The following is a 15251-nucleotide window of genomic DNA, read 5'->3' as shown; positions in this document are numbered from 1 at the left end:
CTATAATTATATTAATATAATAATAATAATAATAATAATAATAATAATAATAATAATAATAATATCAATCAATCAATTAATATATTATGCTTTCTAAAAAATAGAATTTAAAAATTATACATTCTAACTAAAAAATTAATAGGCAAAAATAGCAACCATTCATTATAATCATACTGTAAGAGAAACATCATTGTTTTTAAAGAATTTAGATGCTTACCAATATACTAAACATTGCTTACAAAATTGCTTTATCTTTTTAGTCTATAAAATTACAAAAAAACTATAAATTTTTCCAAAATTTAACAATATTTTAAAAACTCAGATCTCTTGACATAAACGATTGGACATGTATTTCCTTATATTTGTCATAAAATCATTTGGTCAAAGATCAATAAAATGATCAAATGAGTAACCGTAGCTTCTCCTTACGAGCATCGTGAAACATATTTCTTTGCGTTTAGAAATGTTCAAGAAATCTAAGCATCAGCTATTTACGCACATACCAAGCAGGCAATCGTTACTCACCGACATAAACATACCTTTCAAGCGTGTATATGAAAATCAATAGTAGAATACAAGCTTTATTTCTTTTGCCGCAAATTTCGAGGGGCGCCACAGTACAAAACTTATTCTTCGCAAAAACGACATTTTCGCCATTTGTGAGAATAGGTGTAGTTCTTGACTAATTTGGATGAACAAGGTCTCGTTTGAAGACGAAGGTTCAATTTAGGACACCTTTACCGAATTTTAGAAAAAGCTTTTTATTTGTGTATAAACTATTCTCGAAAAAATACCATTTTTTAACATGATTTTTAAAAAAAAAAATGAAACTTTCGAAACTCCACCGGAACAGCAGTGTTAGACCTTCGTCTTTAAAATGAGACCTTGTTCATTAAAATCGGTCAAGAATTATGCCTGTTCTCATTATTCGTGTAAACCATTAAAAAAGCAAGAGTAGTGAACAGTCTTAATATATTTTATATAAATTAATATAGTTGATTTATCCAAATTTATGCAACAAAATAAATACGACACAAACTAGATATATGGCAATATGGAGTATATTTGTGAGGACGCGCAGAGTTCCATGCGCAAAATCTTGCAATGAGTATATTACTAAATATATATATAGTTATCTATGCGTCATACAAGATCGCTGTCAAAAGTTTTTATCTTTGGTGTAGAAGTTACTGCATAAAATTTTATAATTATCATAAAAAAGTGTTTGAGACTAAGATATATTAACAGCATGTATGTTATTTATTATCTTCATTATTTTTTTTTTTATTGCCACGAAGTGATCATAATTATTAATTAAGAATTTTTTAGTTTTTAAGCCAAAAGACATGGAACAAACAGGTGATCGTCCTCAGTGGCTTATGGAATTGGAAAATCGAAAAAGAAAGGTTGTATTTACATCTTTCACATATAATATTTTATATAGACAAATTTCATAGTACATAAATAAATATTTCATTTTTGCTATAACAAATTCATTTACTGGCTTTATCAATTTATTTTATACATGTAATGTAGGTATGCAATTGTTTTTCCAAGTTATATATAAATATAACTTATTTTTCTTATTAATTACATTAGCAAAATATTTTAATATCTATTTTATTTTATTTTTTTAGTTGATTTTATATTTTTTTTTTGTTCTTTTTCTTTTCTCTTAATTAGCCCCGTTTAGCGCATGAAGCCGGAGCAGGAGCACCATGCATGATATGTAACGCTTTGTGTCCTGGTTTAGATTTACATTTTTGGCGAAAAACTTGTAAAATTTGTAAATGTAGCAGAGATGATCATGATGTTGTCAATGATGATTTTCCTCAGTTCGATTTATTATTTGGTCCATCTGGAAAATCAAAAAGAAAACCTATGTGTAAATACTTTATCATCATGTATTTTTTTTATTATGAATATCATAAATGAAGCTGCATACAAAAATATCTTATATTAAATCACAATTATATATTTCAGTATTGGTTATATCCAATAAAAAGCAAACTAATAGTGAAACTGTATTTGACTGGATACCACCAGATACAACTAAGGAACTTGCTGTAGATTATATGAATGCTTTACCAGTAGAAAAATTACCTATTTCTGGATCAACTGGTGCAATATTAAGAAAACAATTACTACAAAAACAATTGCCGTTACACGATATTGATCATAAAGCGTGTGATAAACTAAGTGAAGTAGAGAAAAAAGAGTTGGAAAATTATGTTGAAATTTTGAAAAAATATGCAGGACAGGGCAAAGTAATGAAGGTATGTTACTTTTTTTTCTATAACTTTGTATATATATGTAATATTTCTACTATATTTATATATCCCTTTCTTTTTAATATATATAAAAGATGTTAGGTGCACGTCCGTTTGATCGGTCATTAATGACACCAATTAATGCTACGGATATGCAACGTTTCAATTCACAACAAAAATCACAGGTATCTGTGACTATACCACAACTTCGAACACCAAGCAGCTTTACAAAAAATATTCCATATTTAAAAGTTCCTTTTGAAAATAGACCAGATCCAAATGTTAACATGGAAACAAAGGATAATGAAAGAAATGTTTTAGGTAATAAAAATATTACATTATTTTTATAAATTATACAAATATGAATATTGTTTCATACCTTATCATGAATTTACCATACTTTTACAGATAATAAATGTTCAAAGCCAGCCTCATTTCATAAATTAGTGAATTCTTCTGTAACTGCTTACGATGCAAATTCAGAATTACCTGTAATTTGTCAGCATGAATTTTGTGAACCTCTTCATTGCAAGTACACAGAAATCAATCCATGTGCTTTGCCAACAACAAATCATGATAAATTTAAACATATAGAGCAGAATACTGTGCCTCATAAAAGCAATGTTGATCTTCAGATAGAACCATCCAATACAGAGACATCTGATAAACAACCAGAAATGAATCTCCTCGAAGTTGCAGATAATATTTTAGCAAATGCATTACTTCCACCTAGTGCAATCAATGTACATGACATTGTTAGTAGTACTTTAGATAAAAAGGAATTAATGTTTATACGCGATAAACTCAATAGCAAGTACGGTATGCAAGATAATTCACAAGTTAATCATGCACGAAATTTCCCACATAATAAAGGAGTGGACAAAGCAGTCATTATGGACTCTCAAAAAAATCTTTCACCAAGTGGATCTACGCCTAAAAGTAACGTAGTAGATGTGACAAAAAATGATCCTCAACATGGAGTTAAACCCATAACAGCAGAAAAACTTGTATCAAAGCCTGTTTCAGAAATGGTTCAATCTACTTGTGCTAGTAATATTGCACCAACTTTTATTCATGATAAAGCAAGTTCTATACATACAAGAAATAAACCATCTGATACTATTTCACACTCAGCACAAACACATAATATTATAAGTAATGCAAATTCACTTGAAAACAAACCAATGTCATCTATAAATGCACAAGATAAATATAATATTGATCATAAAGAAGTGCCTAAGAAATCTGTATCGTCTACATTGCCATCTGATATTGATAATACAAATTGTATAAAGGGCAAATTAAGTGGCATCAAAAATGTACAATCGGCTATTTCTTATTCTGAGAATTTACAAAATCAAGTATTCCCATTCGAGGCAAACTGCAAAATGAACCAGTCCACAGAAAACCAACTAGATATGGATTCTGTTAATGGAGCTGTGAAAGGTTTAACTATTGAATCTTCAAAACCACAAAATTGCGAGAAATGTCGAAAAGACATTAATATTGGTGATGTAGTTGTAACTGTGGATAAAGCTAAGAATATATTATGGCATCCAGGATGTTTTGTTTGTTCTGTATGCAATGAATTACTCGTTGATCTTGTATATTTCTATTATAAGAATCAATTGTATTGTGGTAGAGATTTTGCAGCTCTGTTAGGGATTCCAAGATGCTTCGCTTGTGATGAGGTAAGTAAATTATACAAGAATTGTTATATGATTTGATGTATATTATAATTTGATGCGTTTTCCTTTACAGTTAATTTTCGTACGAGAATATACCGTTGCTGAAGGCCATAATTATCATGTAAAACACTTTTGCTGCTGGGATTGTGACATTCCATTAGCTGGCCAACAGTATATATCTGAAAATGATCACCCTTTGTGTCTTCCTTGTTATCAGAATACATATGCAAAAACTTGCAATGCATGTAATGCAGTGATTGCAGCTGATCAACAAGGTGTTGCTATAAAAAATTTAAATTTTCATGCAATTGAAATGTGTTTTTGCTGTTATATGTGTAAAAAATACTTACTAAATAGTAGAATGGCAGTCAAAGAGGATAAACTATTTTGTAGTAAGGATTGCATTTCCAAGTTTTCTAACTAATTGAAAAATATTACATATAATTTGATATAATTCAATATTATCAAAATACAATCAAATTTGTATTTCTTATATTTGATAATATTTTACTACAGCAAAACAGTTTTATTTACCATTATGCCATACTAATATAAGTACATTTTTAATAATATAATAATGTTTACAACTATATATATCATAAATAACAGGATTCATTAATAATGCATTTATATAAAATTCATAATTAATGCATACAAAAGTATGCATTTTTATTTAATCCTTTAGTTTATATATAAATATTTTTGACATTTATTTTCATCGAATACAATTATTCTAAACTATAAAAATAATTAAAAATTTGTTTTATATTTCGACTTTTTTAACATTCTATTTCTTGGTTAGATAAATGGCTAAAAACATAATAAAAAATCAAAATATCACTTTTGAAAGTATAGTGATTTAATTTTATCTAGACTATTTAATTATATCTTAGACTTTTTAAGGATTAAAAATATGGTTAATATACTAGAAATTAAAGTATAATCGTAAAACTGATATTTTTCATTACGATAAACATACGATATAATCTGTAGAGCAGTGTTTCTCAAGCTTCTGACGTGCGATCCAATGTTTCTAATGGTTAAATAATTCTAATGTTTAATATACGCGGTCCAAGTGTTTATAATATACAATTTAAAAAAATCTGATATACTGGAACAATTGTGTTTTAAGATACAGCTGTGACTTTGGTATCTCGTGAGAGCATTTTACAGTAATTTTGAGAAACGCTGCTACAGAATATTATATAGATTGAGATAAAAGTATGATTGAAACACTGATATTTTTCATTAAGATAAACACACAATATAATTTATAAAGCAGTGTTTCTCAACCTTTTGCCGTGCGATCTAATATTTAATTCTAATGTTTCAGTAAATCTAATGTTTAATGATGCGGTCCAAATGTTTATAATTTACAATTTTTAAAAATCTGATATATTGGAACTATTGTGTTGTAAAATACGGCTGTTACTTCGGTATTCTCGTGAACTGGCAAGAGTATTCTACGAGAATTTTGGGAAATGCTGCTACAGAATATCACATAGATTGAAATTAAAGTATAATCGTAACACAGATATTTTTCATTACGATAAATACACGGATATAACTGTAAAGCAGTGTTTCTCAATCTTTTGCCGTACAACCCAATATTTCTAATATTTCAGTAATTCTAATGTTTCAATAATTCTAATGTTTAATATATGTGGTCCAAATGTTTATAATATACAATTTTTAAAAATCTGATATACTGGAACTATTGTATTGTAAGATATAATGGCTGCTACTAAGATATTCACGTGAACTAGCAAGAGTATTCTACGAGAATTTTGGGAAACGCTGCTACAGAATATCATATAACTTCCAAAACATAAAATATAAATATTCATTGAAAAGATTTCTATTTTTACGTATCAAATAAATTTCATAAAAATACTTTTTATCTTATTACAAAAATGCCAAAAATACATTTTTTTTTTGTAATACGATTATTACTTCTCATTAATGTAGAATTATATTTATAAATAGATATAAGATACAATTACACGCACACTCATACAAACAATTTATATAAATAAATATTACATATACATTACTCAGAGTCACTGTCAATGACAGTTTGAATTCTTTTATACGTGCTGCGAGCTTCACGATATCGTGACGGAGTTTCTGGTAAGACTAAGGAGTTCTTGTTAGTATTTATACCTTTACGAGAACGTGTAATGCGCCCTGTAAAAGAAAAGAAAATGTAATATAAAAAAATCTCTATCTTTGTGTGTATGTGTTAAATTATCATTTTTTACAAAATGTATGTAATTTAAATAGTAATAATAATAATAATAATAATAGGCTTAAATTTAAAGAAATTGCAAGAAAGTGAAATAACCTTCTGATATAATATTACTCTTATCCAATTCAGATACTTCTTTTAATCTTTCATTGCGTTCTTTCACTTTTTTACACTTCTCTAAAGTTGGTCTTCCATGAACTCCATGTTTTTCAAGCAATGATTTTAATCGTCGTACTCTCGCAGCATTAGATTTGCATCCACTCCATATTTCTTGATATGATTTCACAGCTATACCAGCTGTTCTTATATATTTTTTTAATGATTGTATCCTCTTATCATCTTCAGGTCTCTAAAATAACATATTATATTAGAACATTGTATTATGCAATAAACGTATAATAGTTGCAGCTATATTAAACATTTCATTAATTTATTTAATTGTACTAACATTAGAACTACGTTTCTTCTGTTTACCATCTTTTGTTTGATCTGGATCATCATTATCACTTTCACTTTCACTACCGGATGTTTCTTTAGCTGATGAATTATGCTCTTGTTCATCTTTATTTTTATTAACTGATTTGATTACTTTATCACTAATATCTTTATTATCATTCTTTTCAATGTTATTGCCTTTATCGTCATCATCATTATTATCCTCATCTTCATTGTCATTAATCAAATTTTTATCTTGGCTTTTTTTTGCACCTTGACCTTTTCGTACACCGCGACCACCTCTTTTGGAATCAGATAAGGTTTTCGTGTTTTTCTTACTTAAACTCTTCTTAGTTTTTTTCTTATTTTGTGGTTTATATTCTTCATCTTGAATGTTATTGTCTGAACTATCTTCTGAACCTTCAGAAGACTTCTTTACGTTTGAAGATGTTTTAAGACTTTTTTGTTTTCCTTGTTTAAGATTTTTCTTTGTATGTAAAGTATTCTTCAAATTTTGTTCATTCAATTCTTCTACTTCAGATGAACTAACATCAAGTTCAGATTCATTTGGCTTTGCTTTTACAATAATTGTTTTTGTTTTTGGTTTATGATTGTCATCTTTTTCGCTTTCAGAACTAGATTCTTCCTTATCACTTGCGCATTCTACAGAAAGTTCCAATCCATCTACTACCTCTGTTTCTTTGGTAGATGACATTGTAACATTTAAATTAATGTTTTCTTTAGATGATTCATTTCCGCTATCTTCTTTAAATTTCAGTGAAACTTCAGTATTTTCATCTTCAATAGATTTGTCAATTTTTTCAGCAAAATCCTAAAATACATGAAAAAAAAGAAATAATGAAGAAAAAATAGCTCCACACAACTATCTGGTAGTTGAATTATTGCGACAGTTAAATTTTATATTATTCATGTTTTAGGAAATATGCATGATTCGACAATATCGCGTTCGTTACATTTTCATTTTCTGTACCAAATGAGGACAAATCAGTATCAGTCCGACCAGCGGGGAAGAGGGATCTGTTATTAAAAAAAAAAAGATAGAAATTCTGCGATCTTCAGAAAATTTTTTGAAAATTCCGTGACATTCAGAAAATTTTTTGAAAATTCTGCGACCTTCAGAAAATTTTTTGAAAATTCCGCAACCAGAAAAGTTTAGAAATCCCTGATATAAATATATTGCACAATTATTCTTATTTACTTCGTATTAAAAAAAAGATAAATAATATTGCATTCTTAAATTACACAAGTGCATACTACTATATTTTATTAAACAAACTCAATAAAATGTAATTTTATATTTATTTCTTACAAGAGAATCTGTAGACGCATTGCAGAAGTCGTCATCTACTTCATTTGTACTATTAGTTGTGTGTGGTGAACCGCTTCCTTCATTTTCTTGTTCTCCTTTAGTCGAATCTGTATGAAGTTCATTTGTTGGTGAAGATACACTTTTCTGATTGTTTGTTGAATTTGTATTTTGTTCTACTTCTTCTTTTGTATCATCATTGGTATTGTTTGATGTTGATCCATTTGACGCTGGTAAATCTTTATCTGTAGAATTACAAGGCTTCTTGGTAAGTAATTTTTCTTCTTCTGAAGATACCAGACGTTGTCTTTTACCCGTTGTTTTTATTGTCTCATTAGATATTTCTGAAGGTGACATTTCATCACCTGCCTCTCTACTCTCATTACTTTGATCTGATTCAACCATAGTTAATTATGCAATCTGAAATTAAAAACTTTGATTATATTATATGTGGTGAGATTTGATTTAATACATATTCTTCTTTGCGAGTATTTTTTCATTATTTTATAGATAAGCGAATCATATATTTTTATAACACAGAATCAAGCACCATCAATATAGAACAATACAAACAACATTTTAAAATATGAAGTAAAAACATAAATAATAATTTGATGATGGACAGTTTTTAAATCATAAGGAATTATCCATTAATAATATATACACATATAGATTAGTTGCACTTAAAAGTGTATAATTTAAGAAAATATATATATGTTATTAAAGTAAAAAATTGTAAAATATTCACTGAATAGAAAAACGATAAATTGCGTTTTGGAAAATATTCTTAACCTAACATGCCGATCGATAATCAATTTTCATATATTAAAACTTAACAATTAAAAATAATTATTTTTAATTAGTGGTTATTATTGTTTTTTATATAATTTCACATAACATACATACTTAAAATCACAAGCGATTTACGTATTCACGGCACAACGTCTGCAAATATATTCCTTTATCCCGCCTTTTCTTCTTCTATTTATTTCACTATGGCGACCTCGCTTGTTGTCCCGCCATTTCGTTATATATATACTATATATATATAAGTAGTGTGCAATACGTTGCGGTTAAAACTCTTACTTTTTTTATTGGATACTTTTATGTTTTATAATAGTTTATTTGTTATTAAAAAATGTGCGGAGAATATTTCTACGTAGCAATAATTTATAAACTATTGCACGTGGTATTGATGATATCTGAATAATTTCTTATAATTTATATATTAAAACTTTCTTAAAATGTATTCTGAATCTCATAAAATATTTTTGCAAGCTATCATGCAAGAAGGTATCTTACAAGATGAAGATAGTAAAGAATTAATCATTACATTATTTGGTAAATAATACATTTGTCAAAGTAATATAATTATTATAAAAAAGTATAATTTTATTCTATGATAATAAATATATACTACATAATTTTATATATTTCAGGTAATGAAGAAGTGAAAAATATAATTTATGAAATTAATTCAAAATTACAACCATTAAATATGATGATAAAAACTGTAATCTGTGAAATAACAGGTGATACATATTGGGCAGTTACAAGTACAATTCTCCAAGATATAAGTAGGTAAGATGAGATTTTAACAATGAGAATTATTATTTACTTATTTTTTTTTTTACAGTTTTCAGGTACAGTTCTCTAGAGCTCAATTGGAACTATTAAGGAAAATATTTTCTGAGATAATTACATCAACTAATGGCTGTGTATCTAGTACAATATGTCTTAATTTATGTTCATCTCTAGATACAAAATTGTTAAAAATTGATGCAACAGAGTTTTTGGATTATATCGTTGATAAAAAGTGGCTCACATTAAAAGTAATCATTTAATTATTTATAAACTACATTCCAAACTATATTTACAAATAAAGTTATGTCTTTTAGAATGGTCAATATTATATTGGAGTACGTAGTATAGCTGAATTAATGCCTTACTTTAAGGAAACTTATGACAATTCTCTCCACATCTGCAATTTATGCAAGGAAGTTATCTTTTTCGTAAGATATACAAAACATTTCTTATACAATTTTGTATATATTTGCACAAATAAATATTGCTTATTTTTACAGGGTCAAAGATGTATTCATTGTGAAGCTATGATGCATATTATTTGCTTAAAGAGATATGCAGAAGTTATGCATCCTCTACAATGTGCTACTTGTAAAAATCATATAGAAGTAGATGTTATAGGTATATATTTATTGGAGTTATATTTATACAAAAATGTATAACTTTTTAATTTTTAATATGTTTTTGGGATTAATTTTACTTTAGGTGAATAAGGAAGAACAGTGATTATGAATAAATTTTAACAAAAAAAAGTAAATAAGAAAATATATTATCAAGTAAATACACAAAATTAACATATATTATGAGATAAGTATGATAAAAAAAATATTTTATTATTAAAATTACAAATTACTTATTATTTTCCTATTATGTAATATAACAAAAATACACTTACATAATTTTAATATGTACAGTGTTCTAAATAATGCAAATATTAAATCAATGGTTTTGACTTTGTTCATATTTTTCTCTAAGGTATCTAAGACCAGCTGCTATTTTTTCCTCATTTATAGTTTTATTTAATACATTATTAATACTTTGGCTAGGCTGATTATCCTTGGGATTACTATTATATTTTGAAGTTTTTACTGAAGTATCATTTCCTCTATAATATATATGTGGATATGTAATTAATGGAACACTTGCATTTGTGTCAAGCAACTGTTGTTCTGTCAATGAATCATTTTGTTGATCATTAATATCAGGACATATTTGCTTTGACACATTTATAGAATTACTTGAGTTATTCACTGAGGTATTTTTATTGGTAGATGATATATTAGAAAACATCAAAGAATTAGTTTGATTTGAGGCTTGATCAGATACTATAGTATTATTAGTCTGTGTAATTTTTACGAAATTTGAGTTTAAGATTTTATCATTGTAAACAGGTGCAAATTCTAAATTTCTTTCTTTTCTACATTTATGTACCCATTCCTCTTGAGACATTTCTCGCCAAATTCTTTGATTTTCTAGGACTTCTTCTAATACTTTTATTTTTTGTTCTTTTGTTTTCTTTTTATCCACGTTATTGTCCTGATTATGCAGATCATCTCTAGATATTTTATTTTCTTGTACCGAAGAAATATTGTTTACAGTATTTATATCATTGGAAATATTAGTAGTATTAGTAGAATCATCTTGTAAGTTTTCTTCAGGTTCAGCAGGTAAACCTGCTCTAATTCTTTGTCTAATTCTTGCTGCTTTTAATCTATTTTGTTCCATTTTCTCTTTCAAATCTTTTAGTTCTTTTATATGCTTTTGTTTTTGTTCAGTATCCCTTCTTAAGTTAGTTAAATTTTCTTGTTGTTTGGCTCTTTCTTCTTCGTCTTGTGAAAAAGCATAATATCCGACACCATGCGCACGAGCTTCATCAAATAAAATATCTTGATAATGTATATCTGCTTTTTCTGCAAGCTTTTGCGTTTGTTCCTCCCATTTTCTTCTCATAATATCTATTTCAGGTTCTTTTATCTGTGTCTCTTCGGTATTAAATACATTTTGTTGCATGTGTTTCTTTGTAATTTCTTGTTTCAATAATTCATCTTTTTCACGCATTAGTGGTAGATCTTTAGCTAAACATTTTCTAGTACGGCCAAAACAATCTTCATACTCAACCCAGCTATCATCAGGATCCACAAATCTGTCATCATAATCGTCCTCTTTCAGGATTTCTTCTTCAGATTCATCCGATTTATTAGTAAAGTCAACTAGAAAATTTTCATTACTATTCTTAGACTTTTTCAACTTTGTATATAATCTAGCTTTAGCTTCTAAAACAAGCTTAGACTTTTTGTGAGCATTTATATCTTCTACATCGGTTAATTCTTTAGCAGAATTTTTATGATCATTTTTTACTTGCTTTATCTTACGTTTAAGTTTTGTAGTTTGAGTAGTTTCGATATGTGCCTTAGCTTCTTTTACTTCTGTTTGTTTTCGTAAAAGTTCTGCTTTTAAACCCACTAAAGATGAAAAATTGACATTTATTTTTTTTGCTACGTTCATCTTTTAATATCTTTTCAATTATTCTCAGTTGAAACGTGATTTCTCATATCATTATTAATATAATTTATATAGATGTCTTTATTTTCTTTTGAATTATATAAACAATAATATGTAATAAATTCCTTGTTCAGTTTTAGGTTAAGTCTTCGTAAAGTTGAATGTCTTTTATAAAGAGACTGCTATAGTAAGTTCGCATATTTCGTCACTTGATGGCGTTGGAGGAGCAACAATTGATTATTTATATCGAGTATCATTCAGCACCATGTGCCTAAAGAATTTAGCTCTCATTTGTTTACAGATTTTCTGATATAAATATATAAAAAAATACTACACATATACACAGTATAATATAAAAGTAAATATTCGAAATTTTTTACTTTCAATTACTTATTTCCTTAAGCATTAACATCTCTATTTTATTTAAGACATAACTTACACAATACTATTAAAAAAAAAAAAAAAATAAACTTAGGAATTATTCCATTAATGTGATAAATAAGAATCTTGTGAATAAAACGTTAGGACTAGAAAGGATTATATGAATCAAGTCCAATAGTATTTTTCATTTAGTTTTTAAAAAATATAACTTCTTTAAGAATGTAAGGTACTGTTTTTCTTCCTTCTTTTTTGTGATAATAGTTTTCTTCCTCTCCGTACCTTTACACCTGAAATTTTATAAATTATTTATAAATTATTTATCAAATTATTGATAAATTATTTATAAATACATAGAGAAATATATATCAAATTCATTTACCATTAACATTTACTATTCACTTGTTGAGGCATTATCTTTCTCATCTGATATAGAATCTTCTATTTTATTTTTATTATTTTTATTTAAACGCAAAGCATCTAATTTTGTTAAATCTTCATTTTCAACATTTGGTAACTCATCAGTATTACTTACTGATTTCTGAACATTATTAGTTTTTGATAATACTTCAATTGATTCTGATTCCTTCTCTTCTTCTGACGAAGATAACTCAGCAGTTTCTAATTCTTTTTCCTCTAGATTTTTCACAGCGGCTGTTATTATTTCCTTTTTACCACGTCCTTTCTTGGAAGTATCTATTGTACTTGCATTATCTTTATTTATTTTTCTTTGTCTTCCCTTAACTGGCTTAGAATCATTGGTCTCTTCAACATTATTTTCTGTTGCATCTGGAACATTATCTGCTTGATTTCGCATTTTTCTAGTAACTTGTGATTTGGGTTTTTTTTCTTCATTTACAGCAGATTTTTCTACTTTAGAAATATTATTTTCTGTTGTTTTAGCTTTAGCACTAGTTTTTTTCTTTACTTCTACAACTACAGTTTCATCTTTTTTTTCTACAACTTTCTTTAATGGTTTTACCTTCGTTTTGGTTTCCTTAGATACTTTTTCAGCCACATTCTTTTTTTTTTCTTTTGTGGATACTATCTCAGTATCTGTATCTTTAGATGTTTCAGTTTTTTTGGCTCTTGTTTTTGGTTTTGCTTTGGCTGTAAGAAACATGAATTCATTTATATATATATATATATATATATATTCATACGAAAAAACATTAATATTAAGGATCTTTTCTCTTATACAATAATCTAAGAAACTGGGAACATCATTTATTGAGTAAAAGCTTATTTAATATACATGATAAGTATATTAATATAACAAAAAAAATACGATAAAGTTATTGAAAAAGAAGAACTAAAGTAGGAACAAAAAAGAAAACAGAAAAAATGAAAAATAATTTGATATTATTTAGTAAGTTTCTATAAAAGCAAATATAATTATAAAAATCCATAATATCATTTCTTTTGAATGTTATTTCATCTTGTCATTTATTCATTTAATATATTTTCTCTATATTTTTTATAAGTTCGGAGATTATTTAGTAAAAGATAAATATATATAAGATAAAAATGCTGACAGTATCAAAAAAACAACGAGATAATAAATAAGATAAATGAAAATATAAATATAAATTAATTTAATTGGTTAAAATTGGATGCAGTATATATGTACGTGTAAGTGTTGTGTGTGAGAGAGAGAGAGAGCGAAAATAAACTCTCGTAAATATCCTACCTTCGATGTTGTCCGTTGTTCCCGCCTTTTCCGTAACTGTTTTTCCACGAGTCTTTTTCGCGGGTATTTTCTGAGATATCGAATCATCCGTTTCAATAATTGGATCATTTGGACCATTAGACGATGATATATCTTCTATAGCTTTTCCTTTCTTAACGATACGTTTGGATTTCGTTATTTGTTCCTGAGATGAAGTAACTTTCGTTGACTTAGCAGGCACTACCTTATTTCTCGCTCTCGATTTTTTAACAGGTTCAGATTCCGGTTCTATTATTTCTCCGGTTTCTTCCACGTTACGTATTTTCGTAGATCTCATAGATCTCGTATCCTTTAATTGTTCAAAATTTACGGACAAAGACTTGATCACTTTTGTACGTTTTGGAGGCGATACGTCGCCGATTTCCGCGACTTTTTCCACGGGCTCAACATCGGCTTGCTTCGCATTTCTACGTGGTGCCATTTATTCTTCCTTTCTTTTTTTTTTATTTTTTTATTTATTTATATATATATGTATGCGCGTGTATATATATATGTATATATATATATAAAGAGAGAGATAGAAAGATAGAAGGATAAATTTTTTTTTCCTTTTTCTAGGTCGAATCGACGATCTTTTATCAAATAATTGTTGGAAATTTTGTTACCGTTTGTATATATGTATATGTTTCATCAACGATCCGGTTAATAACGGCCCTCAACGTGCCGCTTTTACCGGTGTTCACAACTTACATGCGCGACCAAGTTAATAGCAGATCCTGAAATCGGTACATCAGCGCCGTCTTTTTTAAACGAAAGACTCGTACGCAACAAGAATTGATTTTCGGATTGATAATTAGAAAATGACAATCGTAAAGGTATCGTTTATAAGTATCTATAACATCGCATTAATTTCCTATCTCGAAAATTATATATTTAGAATCTTTCGAAATATCTTTTTTCACGTCTTTTTTTACGTAACTTCATTTATTACTCTGTAGATCGATCTTCTTAAAAATTCTATTAAAAAATATAATCTTAATTATTTTTTTAAATAACGAATGTTAATAATACGAATACATCTCGAATTGATTTTGAATATTAAATTTATAGATACGATTAGACAGATGTTTTTTCTTAATTGCGTTTAGAT

General features: G+C 27.4%; 5 protein-coding genes across 10 annotated transcripts; 2 read left to right on the top strand and 3 right to left on the bottom strand.

Annotated features, from left to right (window-relative positions):
- Positions 1-620: 620 nt before the first annotated feature.
- On the top strand, positions 621-6617 carry LOC124950015 (paxillin-like). 4 transcript variants are annotated; one of them, XM_047496061.1, is made up of 7 exons: positions 621-1108; positions 1330-1406; positions 1684-1885; positions 1984-2276; positions 2366-2591; positions 2679-3961; positions 4032-6617. In XM_047496061.1, the coding sequence occupies exons 1-7, from the start codon at positions 1105-1107 to the stop codon at positions 4380-4382; spliced, it is 2436 nt and encodes an 811-aa protein (XP_047352017.1). In that variant the 5' UTR covers positions 621-1104; the 3' UTR covers positions 4383-6617. The 4 variants fall into 4 exon arrangements, with proteins under 4 accessions (XP_047352017.1, XP_047352018.1, XP_047352019.1 ...); XM_047496062.1 differs by having other exon boundaries at positions 621-1251; XM_047496063.1 differs by having other exon boundaries at positions 622-1251; positions 1754-1885.
- Positions 5374-9017, bottom strand: LOC124950019 (dentin sialophosphoprotein-like). 2 transcript variants are annotated; one of them, XM_047496069.1, is made up of 5 exons: positions 8875-9017; positions 7972-8388; positions 6655-7473; positions 6303-6555; positions 5374-6145 (listed from the first exon to the last, which is right to left on the bottom strand). In XM_047496069.1, exons 2-5 carry the CDS (start codon positions 8371-8373, stop codon positions 6009-6011), a joined length of 1611 nt encoding a protein of 536 aa, XP_047352025.1. In that variant the 5' UTR covers positions 8374-8388; positions 8875-9017; the 3' UTR covers positions 5374-6008. The 2 variants fall into 2 exon arrangements, with proteins under 2 accessions (XP_047352025.1, XP_047352026.1); XM_047496070.1 differs by having other exon boundaries at positions 8871-8991.
- On the top strand, positions 8962-10312 carry LOC124950024 (non-structural maintenance of chromosomes element 1 homolog). Of its 2 annotated transcripts, none has more exons than XM_047496074.1 (6): positions 8962-9309; positions 9408-9549; positions 9605-9800; positions 9867-9980; positions 10053-10173; positions 10258-10312. In XM_047496074.1, exons 1-6 carry the CDS (start codon positions 9213-9215, stop codon positions 10263-10265), a joined length of 678 nt encoding a protein of 225 aa, XP_047352030.1. In that variant the 5' UTR covers positions 8962-9212; the 3' UTR covers positions 10266-10312. The 2 variants fall into 2 exon arrangements, with proteins under 2 accessions (XP_047352030.1, XP_047352031.1); XM_047496075.1 differs by having other exon boundaries at positions 9218-9330.
- An 86-nt stretch (positions 10313-10398) lies between these two features.
- On the bottom strand, positions 10399-12120 carry LOC124950020 (coiled-coil domain-containing protein 174). Its single transcript, XM_047496071.1, has one exon. The coding sequence runs from the start codon at positions 12055-12057 to the stop codon at positions 10492-10494; it is 1566 nt and encodes a 521-aa protein (XP_047352027.1). The 5' UTR covers positions 12058-12120; the 3' UTR covers positions 10399-10491.
- A 501-nt stretch (positions 12121-12621) lies between these two features.
- On the bottom strand, positions 12622-14886 carry LOC124950021 (translation initiation factor IF-2-like). Its single transcript, XM_047496072.1, has 3 exons — positions 14123-14886; positions 12815-13542; positions 12622-12722 (listed from the first exon to the last, which is right to left on the bottom strand). The coding sequence occupies exons 1-2, from the start codon at positions 14580-14582 to the stop codon at positions 12827-12829; spliced, it is 1176 nt and encodes a 391-aa protein (XP_047352028.1). The 5' UTR covers positions 14583-14886; the 3' UTR covers positions 12622-12722; positions 12815-12826.
- Between the last annotated feature and the right edge of the window lie 365 nt (positions 14887-15251).

The sequence above is a fragment of the Vespa velutina genome, chromosome 6 (genome assembly GCF_912470025.1).
Source record: "Vespa velutina chromosome 6, iVesVel2.1, whole genome shotgun sequence".
In the NCBI taxonomy this organism is placed as follows: Eukaryota; Metazoa; Arthropoda; class Insecta; order Hymenoptera; family Vespidae; genus Vespa; species Vespa velutina.
Note: the sequence above shows the minus strand (reverse complement) of the source record. Positions and strands in the feature narration are given on the sequence as shown.

Bases quoted from the DNA above. Each gene is read 5' to 3' on its own strand.
- LOC124950015 (XM_047496061.1), top strand. The intron at 1,407-1,683 runs GTTGTATTTACA...TCTCTTAATTAG, and splicing joins TGGAAAATCGAAAAAGAAAG to CCCCGTTTAGCGCATGAAGC. The intron at 1,886-1,983 runs GTAAATACTTTA...TATATATTTCAG, and splicing joins ATCAAAAAGAAAACCTATGT to TATTGGTTATATCCAATAAA.
- LOC124950019 (XM_047496069.1), bottom strand. From the start codon at position 8,373: ATGGTTGAATCAGATCAAAGTAATGAGAGTAGAGAGGCAGGTGATGAA. The intron at 7,474-7,971 runs GTAAGAAATAAA...CATGTATTTTAG, and splicing joins ATGCGTCTACAGATTCTCTT to GATTTTGCTGAAAAAATTGA. The intron at 6,556-6,654 runs GTTAGTACAATT...ATGTTATTTTAG, and splicing joins AGAAGAAACGTAGTTCTAAT to AGACCTGAAGATGATAAGAG.
- LOC124950024 (XM_047496074.1), top strand. From the start codon at position 9,213: ATGTATTCTGAATCTCATAAAATATTTTTGCAAGCTATCATGCAAGAA. The intron at 9,550-9,604 runs GTAAGATGAGAT...TTTTTTTTACAG, and splicing joins ATTCTCCAAGATATAAGTAG to TTTTCAGGTACAGTTCTCTA. The intron at 9,981-10,052 runs GTAAGATATACA...TTATTTTTACAG, and splicing joins GCAAGGAAGTTATCTTTTTC to GGTCAAAGATGTATTCATTG.
- LOC124950020 (XM_047496071.1), bottom strand. From the start codon at position 12,057: ATGAACGTAGCAAAAAAAATAAATGTCAATTTTTCATCTTTAGTGGGT.
- LOC124950021 (XM_047496072.1), bottom strand. From the start codon at position 14,582: ATGGCACCACGTAGAAATGCGAAGCAAGCCGATGTTGAGCCCGTGGAA. The intron at 13,543-14,122 runs GTAGGATATTTA...TGTTTCTTACAG, and splicing joins AACAACGGACAACATCGAAG to CCAAAGCAAAACCAAAAACA.